This window comes from Magnolia sinica, chromosome 6 (genome assembly GCF_029962835.1).
Source record: "Magnolia sinica isolate HGM2019 chromosome 6, MsV1, whole genome shotgun sequence".
Classification (NCBI taxonomy): Eukaryota; Viridiplantae; Streptophyta; class Magnoliopsida; order Magnoliales; family Magnoliaceae; genus Magnolia; species Magnolia sinica.
This window is the reverse complement of record NC_080578.1, coordinates 100,993,255-101,007,498: the sequence shown is the minus strand read 5'-3', so window position 1 is coordinate 101,007,498 and position 14,244 is coordinate 100,993,255. Positions and strand designations below refer to the sequence as shown.

General features: G+C 41.3%; 1 protein-coding gene across 6 annotated transcripts in view; it reads right to left on the bottom strand.

Annotated features, from left to right (window-relative positions):
* The window catches only part of LOC131249287 (uncharacterized), a 36,537-nt gene extending 25,112 nt beyond the window's left edge, over window positions 1-11,425 (bottom strand). For 3 of the 6 annotated variants that reach the window (XM_058249946.1, XM_058249944.1, XM_058249945.1), the window contains exons 1-3: window positions 11,049-11,296; window positions 8,198-10,096; window positions 7,940-8,102 (exon numbers count right to left, since the gene is read on the bottom strand). In XM_058249946.1, coding sequence (XP_058105929.1) covers window positions 7,940-8,102; window positions 8,198-10,005 — 1,971 coding nt within the window. In that variant the 5' untranslated portion in view covers window positions 10,006-10,096; window positions 11,049-11,296. The other 3 variants (XM_058249942.1, XM_058249941.1, XM_058249943.1) reach the window with 3 other exon arrangements.
* Between the last annotated feature and the right edge of the window lie 2,819 nt (window positions 11,426-14,244).

The following is a 14,244-nucleotide window of genomic DNA, read 5'->3' as shown; positions in this document are numbered from 1 at the left end:
GGTTTCAATGGTAGACCTTTAATCTTCCACTGCTTTTTTCAGTGTGGTCCACTTGATCTTTGGATCTGTCTTATTTTGTGGCTCAAGTCTTACGACGAGCTCACCAAATGGACGAACGGTTTGGATATAACGCATACCTCATGATGGGACCCACAAAACTGGGTGACGACGTCAACACACCAGTCGGTGGTGTGCGGTACGGAAGCGGATTGCGTACTGAGTAACTCTGTACGCTAAGCGTACTGAGTAAATTCTGTGGGGCCCACTGTCATTCATGCATTGTATCAACTCCGTACATCCGCCTTATTATATAAATTTAGGGCTTTCAACCAAAATTTAATCATATCCAAAGTTTAAGTGGACCACACCACTTGAAATGATGTGAATTGAAGTCTACCGTTGAAAAGTTCCTGGGGGCCCATAGAAGTTTTAGATCAAGATGATTTTTGTTTTTTCCATTCATCCATGTCTATGTGATCTTATGAATAGTTTGGATGACAAATAAACATCACTGGGGGCCTTAGAAATGTTTCAACGGTGGAAATCAATATTTCCACTGTTTCCTTTGGTATGTTCTACTTGAGCTTTTGATATACTTTGGTTTTGGGCTCAACCCCTAAAATGATCCGGAAAAACGTATGGACGGCGTGGATAGACCACATACATTCAAGGTGGGCCCAACTGAGTTTACTCAGTACGATAAGAGTGCACCGAGTAACTCAGTATGCAATCCGATTTCATGCGGACGCCACCCTATTCAAAAACCAGGGCCGAACGCCCTTTTTTTTCTAAGCAGAGAGGGTTCCGGCCCCAAAATCTCCCAAATCTTCTGATTCCGACCTCCAAATCTCCCAAATCTTCAGATTCCGGCAAAGATTCTCCAGATTTTGACGAGGATTTCCCCCGATGTCGCCCAAATACCCGGATTTTGACGGATTTCTCTCCCAAATCGAAGATTTTGCTTGCACTAACCTACGAAAGAAGCTTCGATTGGAATGGCCCACCAAATGGAAGCTTTCGATGATGACGATCTCTTGTACAGGTACCGAAATCCAGTTTCTTGTTTTTTTTTTTTTTCGATTTTTTCGGATAATTATAGTTTCGATTTTTTATTTTTTTTTATTTTTTCGAGGAAATTGCGCGATATCGTCGAAATATCGTGCGATATCGACGATATATCGGCCGACATTTGAAATTGGAATTTTTTGGTATCTTCCAGGGGTTATCGGGGGTGTATCGTCTCACATGGGTGCGATAACGATAATATCGGCCGATAGTATCGATATTTTGAACACTGATCTAGAGAAAGTGGGAAATAAAAGAAACAAGCAGAGAGAGAAAGAGAGAGAGAGAGAGAGAGAAGGAATTATGTGAATAGATTTCTCTACACAGTACACAATCCCAGAAAGCACACCCTTTCCTGATTGAGCTCCCAAGATATGAAATCTTAATTGATTAAGATACTAAACTAGAGATTCTAAGCCAGCCTAATGCAACATCTAAAACTAATCAATGTGGGACTGAACCCACAACCCAATAACCCAATAGCAACATAAATACAAGCTTACATAATAGAGCTTTGAAAACCGTGGAGTTCATTTTCTCAGAATTTCCCCCCAAACTAACCCCAAACTAATGTAGAGAAAGTGAGAAGTACAAGAAAGAAGCAAAGAGAGAGAGAGAGAGAGAGAGAGATGGAATTATGTGAATAGATTTCTCTACACAGTACACAAAATCCAAAGTTTTGGGCGTAGAAAAGCCCAAGTGCCCAACACAATGCTTATTTCCCTTCAGAAGGTACACATCATCAACACACTTATATATATATATATATATAAAGGAGAAATAGAACCCAAGTACCCAACCTTATGCATGTAAATAGGAGAAATAGACTTGCTAACCTTTTCCTTATCTCTCACTTCTATCTTAATGTCTGAAAACACATCCTAAAGACTCCAAAAGTTAGAAACTTCTTTTCAATTCCTACAATAGATATCTATCAAGTATCTCTTTTCCTTTTCTTTTCTTTCTTTTTGAACTTTTGATGATTAATATCCAACAAGTATTAATAAAGGACCCTAACAAATAGGCATCATTAGAAAATCCATATGCACATGGTATGCCGTAAAGGCCATTATGTAAAGGTAACAGTGGTAGTCGTTACACGTTACGGGGTCGTAAAGGCCGTTACAGGAAAAATGACCCTTAAAGCCCACCGTTACTATCCTCGTAACAGCCCGTTATGAAACCCCCCCCCCCAAAAGGCCATAATGGTGGTCCATTACCAGGCCGATATAGGTTCTTCATGTTTGTTTGTTTGTTTGTTTGTTTGTTTTTTTATTATTATTATTTTTTAAGAGACTGTAACAGCCGTCATGGGGGCATAAACAGCCGTTAGAACCCATATCGTGAAGGTAATGGTGGTGACTATCATGGTCACGATTACCGTTACGAATATGGAGTTCTTTCAAGCTTTATACTTCTCTCATAAAACAGGTCCGACTCAAATGCATGATGAAGAAACCTATTTATTTTCTTCAAAATAGCTTGTGTTAGAGGCATTCATTGCTTAATCCTTTTAATCACATGTGGGACCTAGTATGAATTGCACGAACATGAGGCGCCCATTTAAACATGTCAACAACTAGAAACCCTTCAATCTACACACTTTAAGCCCCTCTTTGTACATAAAACCCACTAACATTTGAATAAGCTTCCTAGGCTGTAATGTTTGTGTGTACATTTGTGAGGGCCACTAGAATGGTCAAGGGAACCTTACATTTGAGCTTCTTTCCTACTTTTAGGGTCTTGTACTTTACACTCGCAAATTTGGGCCTACTTTAGCCTGCATCACAAACTCATTGAGGAACTCTAGAACCTTTCTAGAAATCTCTACACAACTTTACAATAGCATAGACTAATCTAGAATTCTCTACACAAGACTACAAGGCTATTATACTTTAGATTGCTATGCACCCTCTACTACTTACAAGCCTTGGATAAGTACAATTAGAGCAAGAAATGGCTAAATTTGGAGTCAACCTACATCCTTGTGACACTCCGGCCAAAAACCAAAAATTATCCCACTGAAAACTAAGGACCAAGTCCTTCCTCTTACAGATATTCAGCCAGGTAACACATGCAACAATTTTACTCACACCTCTCAACAGGACTGCATCTGTGGACTCCGTGACATTCATGAACATATGGTTGTGGCGTTCCTTCCACAAGGACTAGAGGACAACCAAAATGGAAAGACACCAAAGCATCTTCACTTTCTTATCAACCATTCCTCCATTCCGGGCCATAATGAGATCCTCCACCGCCCCAGACAAAACCCATTAGATGCCAAAACATTTTAGCAAACACGCAATGGACCGGGGAGATGGTCAATGGATTATGCATCATTGAGGCACATGATAAATCCATTCATAATCTACATGTGCCTTTTCTAGAGGCTGTCAATCCTTAGTATGTTCTTCTTCATCACAATCCAAAAAAAAAAGTACAATCACCCCCTAGGGAATGCCACATTTGATGCAAAGGTGAGCAAAGGCTTCTATCCCCCTTCTTCACTAAGGACCTATTTGTACTGAGAATTACATCAGTAACATAGAGTAATTTTGCAATTATTGCTTTTTATCGGTGATTACGGAAAGTGCATTTATGAGGTCATTTGACTGCCTACTTACTCTAACAATGCGTTAAAGGAAAACACCATTTCCGATGGATTTCAATCTCCCAGATTTGGCAAAGATTCTCCTGCATTCAAATGATTGTTCGGTGAAAGTGTGTGATGGCGGTGCATATCTCGATGTACACATGCATTGGCCTCTTTAAACTCCCTAGTGCAGGTTTGAATCCAATGTTGTCTCCTCCGTCCTTCGCCAAGCTGCCATCAGAGAAACCCCCATCTCTGAGCGCCTAAAGTTCACAATTAAGCCAGACAAAGACAAAAACTCATCTCCACATCCCTCATATTTTGGAGGACGAAGTCCATGTGACCCCTCCCATCAATGCGCTAAAAGAAAGAGATCATCGCTACTAATCAGAGGAAACCAAAGAGAGCCTAGGTGCGACGAGAGATAATGGATCATTCCCACACTGCACATCTTCATAGAACCTTACTTTGTCATTGACCCTAACCTCAAACTTCACCCCCTCCAGAAAATTTCCCCTTCCACTAACCACCACCTTCCAAAAACCCAAGGCCCCTATGGAGTGAAGATTGAATGCGAATCAACCCTCTCTTTGCACCCCATAAATTGCAAAAAATGATTTGCCTCGAAAGGCTATTTACCTTTGTGTCAAACCCCAAAAGATACTTACGGAGCAAGGCTTCAACAATCACACTAACGGAGAAGGAGAGAGTTTTGAGCCATTGGATTCCTGTTGAGCATAAAAATAGAAGCCTTTCAAGCTGTTTAGTAGGACTGAGAAATGAGTAGAAGCCACACATCCTGATATCCACTTTCTCCATATAAGATATAACCCAAACCCCATCCTGTGTATGAAATAAAGAAGAAAGTCCAAATTGAGAAAATCATAGGCCTTCTCCATATCTAACTTAGAAACCACCCTTGGACTGCCAATTCTATGTCTAGAATCTCTACATTCATGAGCTATTAGAGCATTGTATGTAATTTGTCTTCCATAAAGGAAAGCCTTTTGAGGGAGCAAAAAACCCATCCTAACACTAAGGGTTTCTCTGCTAAATCTTAGTGGGAATTTTATATCGGCTACAATTAAGCTAATTGTCTGGAAATCCTTAACATCAGCTTGGCACATATCAACCCCATTGACTTCAGCTTTATTAATAACTGAATCAGCTTCATGGAAACTTTTATTGTGACTAGCATTTGGTGCTGCAAAATACATCAATTTAAAAATGGGATAAGATGCTCTCTTATAGAGAACTCTAGTTAGCCACTTACATAAACTCAATGTCAAAAGGCTTTTCTTTACACTATCTAAAGAAGGAAGTCAACATGGAGCAACTTCTGGGGTTTTCTCAAGGAAATTCCAAAGATTTTGTATGTCAGCTCAAGCATGCAATTGTACTCTCAAAACAGGAAAGATGGAACTTAAAATCGCAACTTGAAAGTGAGGTTAAGTTCTAAATTCTATGAAGACTTGAGCCTACATTATTTTGTTACTTTGAAGAATATCTGGTAAAGCGGGAGACCAACAAGACTTCTTGTTCTCATCTTCCACCGCCTCATACTCTAGATCCAATAACCAACTGAATGGCTTGGCCTGGTCTCCTCCTCCTCCCTCACCTCCTCCAGACCAAGCAACCAACTGAATGGCCTGGTTTGAGCTCCTCCCCCTCTAGACTCGTAACCAAGTAAATAGCCTAGCTTGAGCTCCTCCTTTTCTCTGACCTAGTCACCAAGTAAACGACTTGGCCTACACTCTTGTCATCTTCTTCTTCTCATCCTTTTGCTTCCTCTTCTCCTTCTCTATATATTGCTCCTCATTCTTCTTACATCAGGAAAATAGAATCGAATCCCAAATTGACCCAAGAAGCTAGGCCGAGCCAAGTTGAAACCAAGATAACCAAGTTGAATCATGCTAAAACTAGGATGACCTTGGTTTTCTCAACCTAGTCACCCAATGAACAACCTGGTTTGCTTGACTCCGGCAAGTAGACCTGGTTTCAAAACTATGGTTGAAGTGTCTTATAACATATGGATGCACTTGTTCGCAGCACATGGAGCAATTAATAAACTTTGTGACGAAGAATAGCAATTCAATTGAATTTTTTTAAGAGAAAATCAGGTTGAAGAACAAACATATAGAAACTCCTGACATTCTTAATACCAAGATCATTGGCACCAAGGGCATCCAGTCTCATGTCCTTTTTCTTATCACAACATGATCTGTAGATTGCTATAATTTACCTTCACTTGTCTCGATATCACTTATCCTATGAATCAAGTGTTTAGTTTATCCATGATCCTTGTGACTCCCATCTTTAAGCTGCAAAACCGATTCTGTTGATGTGCCCTCTTCCCTCTAACTCTTAACATTCTTGGTACCAAGTGGCATTCCAGCTCTTGACATTCTTAGTACCAAGCTCATGGCATTCCAACTCTGATAGGGACATCACGCGCACACGCACACTCCCCCTACGCACGTACACAAGGAGGAGGACCTCACCATCGATCTGGATCGATGACGACGTCCAGGTAGGGCCTCCTAGTTAGAGGACTGCGTTTTGGTTTGTTGGAGTGGACCCGATAGTCATGTGAATCCCACCATGAGTTCTCATGATCGTGGCCCACTATTCTAATTAATCTAGTACTTTGGGTTTTGCTTATTATTGTTATTAGGAATATCATGGACGGTTTAGATTGCTTTGATTAGTTGTTATTTTTTATTACTTCGTCTCCAAGTAATAGGTTGCGCACATGGTGCGAGTTTTGGGGTATAGGGTTTTATTATAAATAGGCACCCCTTGTAGTCTTTTTTTCTCATTGAAAATTAATAAAATTTCTGCGTTTTTCTGCTCCTCTAAATTCCTAAGTTGTGGAGATTCAATTGGGTGTGAAACCCTCCTTTCCTCGAAGGGCTGACTACCGTGGTGCAAAGCTACACCTATCCCGATTCGCCCCCAGCTTCTACCATCCAAATTTCTCTTATCCTACAATCATCTACACTTCAAATTCATCCTCTATTGCAGACGTTTTCTCTCTACAACAGATTTCCAAAATCTGACCCTGCAGGAGGGTTGAAATTTCGACGGAGTACCAAACACAGACCGTGCATCGGATCAAGCTGAAATTTGAAGGTTTTGTGGCCCACCCCTAGTTGACCAGGGCCAAGCTGGCTGTTTCTGATTGGTGGGCCCCACACACGTGCGGGACACCTCCAACATACGTGCGGCTGGGCCTTCACCGCTGTCCACACGTGTGACGCTTATCTGGTTCGTCTTTCACCCCAAATCCCTAACCCTAACCCTAAATTACTCAAATCCCCAATTTTATGCCCTTTCTTCAACCTTAAGGTTCCCCGAATTGAAATCTGTGAACCCCTTGGATTGGGGAATTATTTATGTGCATGTGTGGATGAGTTTTACTTCCCTTTGAGTATCATTTGACTCATAATTTTTATTGATCCAGCCCTAACATGCATAGGCCTGGACCCGCACAGATTCTCCTTGCTTGAATGTTTGAACTTTTGTCTGGGATGTAGAAATTTTATGTGAATGTTTCTGAATTAGTTTGATCTAAAGCTTGAGATCTTGCATATCATAGTTAATTTTCATGTCTTGCATCAAACTCTTTGACGTTTTTAGTACCAAGCTCAGTGGCATCAAGTGCTCTCCAGTCTCATATCCTTCTTATCATAACTCAATTACTATATTCCCCCCCTTCCTTTGTGTGTGCGACGACATACCCGATGTCACAGTTCTCTTTGACAAGCATGCTATTGGACAATTATCACACAGAGTGCAGAGCAAGACAGAAACATGCAATAGCAATCTAGATGTTGGGTTGGCAGACATTGATTATTTTGCATAAGATGCACAAGGTGGAGCTGAATCAAGCAATAGGCAATGATAGAGAAAGGCTTAAGCAAAACCATAGCATGACAATATGATTTCTTCTGTGAAAAGATCAAGAAAAAAAAAAAGAAGCAATGCACATTAAACACATCAAGCAAAACCATCAACAAGATATAGCATATTATTCTCGCACAAACTCATATGAGCCTCCTCATGTAACTAGTGATCAATGCTGGCCTATGGCTCCTCAGTAGGCAATCCTTTTTCTTTTTCTTTTCTTTTTTTTGGTTTGAAGATGGCAATCTTAAATTCCATTCACACAAATTCCTCCCAGCCTTAAACACATAAATTGACACTTGATATAAATAAGCATGATGATCTTATTGACAGACAAAGTGAGGTACTTCATAGAGAATAAAAAATCATTACCTCACTATATTCAGGCATTAGGCAGCTCAAGCAGCGTTGAGCAACATGATTACCATTCGCATCTTTTATCAACATCACTATACCAGGCTTCAATGAGGAAATGACCATGGAAATTTGCTCTGGAGTCTTAAGAGTCTCAATCACCTTCTGTATGGCTCGAGTCCTGTTTTCGAAGAAGGAAGCTAAGTATGGGAAACACAAATCAATCGGCAAGTAAATGGACCCAAAATCAGCATGCTCATGGTACAAAACACGTACCCATGCATATTGCACGAGATCTTAATAATTTCATCAGGTTTTCTTGTGACAGTTTGAAGTATCTGCATTCTCTGATCCTCGTTGCACACTTCAAGCAGCTTTTGGATGAGATAGTTCCCAAAAGGATCGGTCATGAGCTCGACAATGTGACCAATTATCTCAACGAAGATCTTCCGAATATCTTCGGAAGAACCCTCCGCGAATTTTTTTTGCAGGAAACGACAACCATGCTGATCCTTCGCCAAGAGATAGATTCTCCCCACAATTTCGTCCACCGAGTTATATTTCTGCTGCTGTGATCTTGAAGCGTACCTAAAATCTAAATTATCAGGGGAAGAATCTCGAGAGCTACGACCATCTAGCTGGAAGGATCCAGCATTCGTAACAGAAGGGTGGTGGAGGTGGCCGTTTGAAAACACCCTTCCATTGGAGTTGGCATGGTTCGCTGGTTCATGTACTCCAATAGAGCAAGGTTTGATAGCTATTAACGAGTTCAACCCATGTGATCGAGTCAAAATCTTTTCGGGAAAATTCTGTCTGACCCCTTTGTCGAGAACTTGGAATGCTTGTAGTTCTTTCGAAGAAAGATGAGCAGGAGGGCAGTTCAAGCCAGTTGCAGACATTTGCTTCTCACCATGTGCAAACGGGCAGCTATCCCCCCTTCCACAGAACCCCTGAGCATAGAAACGGCAAAGGTTGCGGCCCATTGGCATTAGATCCGACGAACTAATTCCCCTCGGAACCGTGTTGGTATTCCAAAACGACTCTTGATTGGCCTGCTCGATTTGGTGAGAGATAGGCAGCTCAAAATAATGTTGTCTTGGGCTCCTAGCCAGGGGCCCCATGGGTAAGTTCGCACCCGCTTGAATCTGATGGACTTCAGATCCATGATTCTGCAGCTGTTGCAAGTAAAAGTATTGCTGATGCATTCTGCAAAGCCTCTCCTCCTCTGTATGCCGCAATGGCATGTGGGACCGACTTAAGTGTTGCGGCTGCATGTAAGGAGGAGATTGTCCATCCAAGTAGTACTGCTGCTGAAATGGGGAAACAGGGAACTCCATTCCTGGAACCCGAACGTCTGGAAGCATCTGGAAGGCATGCATTCCAGGAGGAAACGGCATAGCTCCACTGTTGAATTTGTCCAGCCTATTTGTGTTCGTTAAAGATGGGAATGGCTCTGATGTGGGGCCCACCAGGTTCATGCTGTTGAGGGCATTGGGTGATGGAGGAACGGCTGCGCTGACCGAATCTAGACCAGAGAAAGATCTCATTAAGAAGTTGGGATACTGTCCTTCCATTAAATAAGCATGATCGGGTATGGTTTTATATTTAACGGGTCCCGGCATCACAGGTTCCATTGCCACACCATCCTTGAAGCTCAATTCCGCGAATGCGGATGACAGTGAATGGTCATCCGGCAGTTTTGGTTCATCACAATCGACATTTGTGATGGGTGTTTGGTACTCATTCTTAATGCTGATTTTTCCTCCGTCAGTATTTAGTTTGTGATCGAATGGGCCCTGGGAATTATTCATGCAGACAGGCCTTTCAAAGCTCAAGCTACCATACAAGGTTGCAGTTGCACTGCCCCCATGCTTCGCCGTTTGGGAAGTGTTGTAGAAGTTAGTAAAGGGGGTTGATGGAGAAGACTCCGCATTGTCCTTTTTCAATGAAACTGCCTTCAAATCCGAGGCACTAACCACGGGGCTGGATTCTTCAGGATGGGGATTTGCGGCAGTCACATTTGGGATCTCGCCAAGAAGCATCTCGAATTCGTCGTAATCCTGTTCAGTTCCCCCTCCTTCCATCTCGTGAATGGCAGGAAGTCTGAAACTGCCTCAAATCACCCAGCAGAGCCAGCTCTACACAGCAATGCAGATCAGCGGACAAGCCTGTTCACTGCAACCAGATTCTTCGTCAATAAGAATTAGCACCATAGGATGAAAATCCAGTGAAATTTTTACAAATTTTACAAAATTAGTAGAAAAAGCCTAATAATCCAAATGCATCACTGAACCCCCTTAAATCGCAAACAAAAAAAATGCTGATTTGATCAGAATTCACATTGTCTTATAGATGAATACCCAAATTTAAAACTAACAAAAACACACCAATCGAAATCTATTATGCAATGCAGCTCCGATTGTGGTACAGATGATAGACAGATTGCATTATAAGACGATCTACCGAAAACCCATCAATCCAAACCGACCATACAATGCACATAAACTACAAAATCCATCAAACCAAGGGAAACTAAAAGACTGTCAGACAGATGATGAAAAGCCATTGCCTTTCTTTCCTTTTTTCTACAACACAAAATCTAACAAAAACCCAACAATCAGAACCCACCATTGAATTCTCCAAAATACAAAACACCCAAAATAAAATCAAATACACATACCATCCAGACCTTTCAGTCAACATCAAGAGATTCCACACCATAAAATAAAAGCATAAAAATAAAATAAAATCAGTGCCCATGAATCAGTTCAGACCAAGAGAAACAAACGGGCATTACTCCAAAAAATCAACATCCAAAACCACCATCAACAGGAAGAAAAGGGGCAAAAAAGTCCGAATTGGGCCCCGACGCTAAAACCCAGAAAAAACCCATCTCAATTTCAATCCAACCATCAAATGTACTGAAACAGAAAAACCCCTAAAACCTCTGATCATCCCATAAAAAAAACCCAAAAATAAAAATTAAAAAATAATTAAAAATAAAAACTAAAATAAACCCAGATAGAAATAACACAAAAGACGAGATGAAAAAAAAAAATCCTTACAAAGGAAGGAAGAAAGGTACGTGGATGCATGCATACATACATATACATACATCCATACATACCAGTGATGGAAGAGATTGGATTAAAAAGATGGGGCCTTTTTCTTCTTCTTTTTTTTGGGTTAGTGTGAGAGAAGAGAAAGAAGGGCGTTTTGGTAATTTTGGAGAAATGCAAAGGGGGTGAATGGTGGTGTTGGTAAGGTCATGAAGAGAGAGAGAGAGAGAGAGGCGGCGTGGGAGAGAAGGAGAGGTGCTTTCAAAAGGACAGCAGAAGAGCAGAAACATACACATATATATGGAGAGAGAGAAAGAGAGCATGTAAATGCTTACATTACATAGCATGCATGGATTTTTCTTCTTTTCTCTCACTCCTCTCTCTCCTCTCTCTCTCTCTCTCTCTCTCTCTCTGGCTTCTTGGTGCGGTTTGGTTTTTGGTTTGGTGGGTTCGTATATTTCTATACGCAATGATATGATGCGTGGCCCGCATCTTTGGACGGTATATATTGGACGCGACTTTCTTCTAACCCGGGTTACATAAATCCCCTGTAACCCAAGATCCGTGGGGCCCACCATGATATCTTTGTTATATCCAATCCGTCCATTGGATTCTTCATCTCATTTTATAGCGTTAACCCAAACATGAGGGAGATCTAAAACTCATGTGGGCTACACTATAAGAAACACTCGGGATTGAATGTCCGCCATTGAAAACTTATTAGGGGCTGAAGATGTTTTGGATCAGGGTAGTATTTGTGGTTTCCCTTAATCCAAATGGGAATCAGATAATGAACGTGTTGGATGGCATGTAAATATTAAGGTGGGACACATGACGGTTTCAACCGTAGGTTGTTTCCATATCCACTGTTTCTTGTGTTGTGACCCACTTGAATTTTTGACCTCCCTAATTTTTGGAACCATATCATAAAATGATATGGGGAATCCGATGGACGGAGTGGATATAACACAAACATCATAGTAGGCCCCACAGAGCTCGGGATTCCTGTTACCCGGGTTATATACAGGTCACGTCCGTACACATGGTTTTTTCTCAGTTCTGACATGTGGGGCCCATGGTTTGGTGATCTACACCATTGGTACGTTGATTCCCCCGTGGATGGTGCATGCTAAAAAAATAACATAGATGGGAAGATCCCAAGAACCCAAGTTAGGAGTTTCCTTTTCTTTTGTTTTTTTTTTTTCTCATCCTGACCGTCTACAATAATGCCACAAATCGAACGGTTTACGGTTGTCCTATTAAAGAGAGAATAATCCGCTCACGGTAGGACGCGGCAGATCAAGTGGTTTGGATTACTGGATTGTGGGCCCCACTTGCGAGATTTGAAAACGCGTTTATGTTTTGCAAAGATGCGGGCCCGTAACGTATAATTCCACCATTTTCTATATTTATCTTTATAAGGTGCGGTTCGGTGGTATCAGGAACACAATAACTTGTGGTGGTACCGTGAATTTGTCGGGCTCAAATCAAATTTTAAAGTAATCCACTACGTTAATAATATTTTAATAATAAATATAACCGTAGAGAAAATATATTATGATGATAATATCTTATTTGGGCCACAATAAAGTAAAATATTTAGAATCATTAGTAAGAGATTTATATTCATATGGTGAGGATGATATAGGGATTTTAGTAGACTGAAATTATTTTTAACCATTTAAAATATTTTATTTAATTTTATTAATGGATTAGATGGAATATAGACAACAATTCGGGCCCACATATATTTGGGAAAATTTTATTGGTTGGGATCCCCTCCCATCTTTTCCTTGTTGTGTAGCCCATATTAGTTTCCATTCAGGCAGATTTTGTCCTCATAACTAACATTGGAGGGGTCATCTAACGGACGCGATTGATCTGATGTAAAGTTTACGTGGGGCCCACGAAACCCAGTACCATAACACACTACCTCATATTTTTATAGCTTGCGAGCAAGGTTCTCGTCTATAGGCTCGCCGACACTGCTCGCCATTTCTACACCACTATTTGATGATCCAGACCGTTCATTCAGAATTTCCTGTCATAAATAATACATATCTTCGTTCTAAAAAAACTACCCAAAATAAGGGTTCAGATAACAAGATCCTAACATACCCACTGATGAACGGTCGAGATCATCACGTCGTGAGGCAGAGGGCGAGCACATTCCGCCATCCTCCAGCGGCAGAACCTAGCTATAAAACCCTCGGGCTGTGAGTTTGTACAGAGCGTGGTTTCCAGTCTATGTAAGTGGGGCCCATGGATCATCAATCTAAAACATTGAAGTGATGGGTCTCGTCGTAGATGGACCATACGATAAATAACACCATAGATACAGGGTATTTGGCCCTTCTACCTGTTGCATGTATACCGTTGCTCTATTTTCTATTTCAACGGCCTATTGTTGTCTATCCATCAAAGGATTAGGATCATCTAATAGGATATTTTGTTTGGTATATGATCCATCTACAGTGGGCCTCATAATATCAACGTCTTTGTAAATGAAAAATGGGCCCCACTTGTGCGAACTGAAAGCCCGGACGGTACTATTCAAACTATCCGCGGTGCACTGTACAAAGAAAAAAAAAACCTCGTACGAATCTCCATCGTGCTTTTAGCACGAATTACTACCCTGTGGCCACTCATCCGTTAATGGCTTATACGCACACCTATCCAGACCGTCAAAACCTTGGGTCCCATAGTGGATGGACTGTAGCACAAAGATCACACCGTTCAAACCATTTTAATCGTCCGGTTGGTTACCAAGCACTCCATATCCGTACAAGTGGACGGTTGAAGAAGATCCAGACGGTTCGCCTATCGGGCCCTACCATTTATAGATCACGTCAAAAGGTATCACAGATGTCTGATGAGTTTTTGCCGCTGATAATGCGACTTTCTGAAATCGAATGTGGACCGTTGGTTTTGGAACGCCATCTTCTAACCATCCAGTCGCTGTACTGAAAATCCTTTCAATCAGCTGCTGGGATCATCCGATCGGTGTATTTTTAGGGGTTTAAACGATCGATGGGAGGAATCAGCAGATTAGCGGTTGGGATCTCATGCAGGCATTCCATACGTGTGGAGATACGAGATCTCGTGGCGTACTTACATCTGCTGATGCATGGAAAACATGGGAAGAAATGCTCCAATGCTCTCAGACCATAAGAACCGTTCAATCGATCGATCTGAACTGTCCATTAAGGTCAGAAACATTTCATGACTATAATTCAGGAATTTCCACTAATGGATGATCCAATC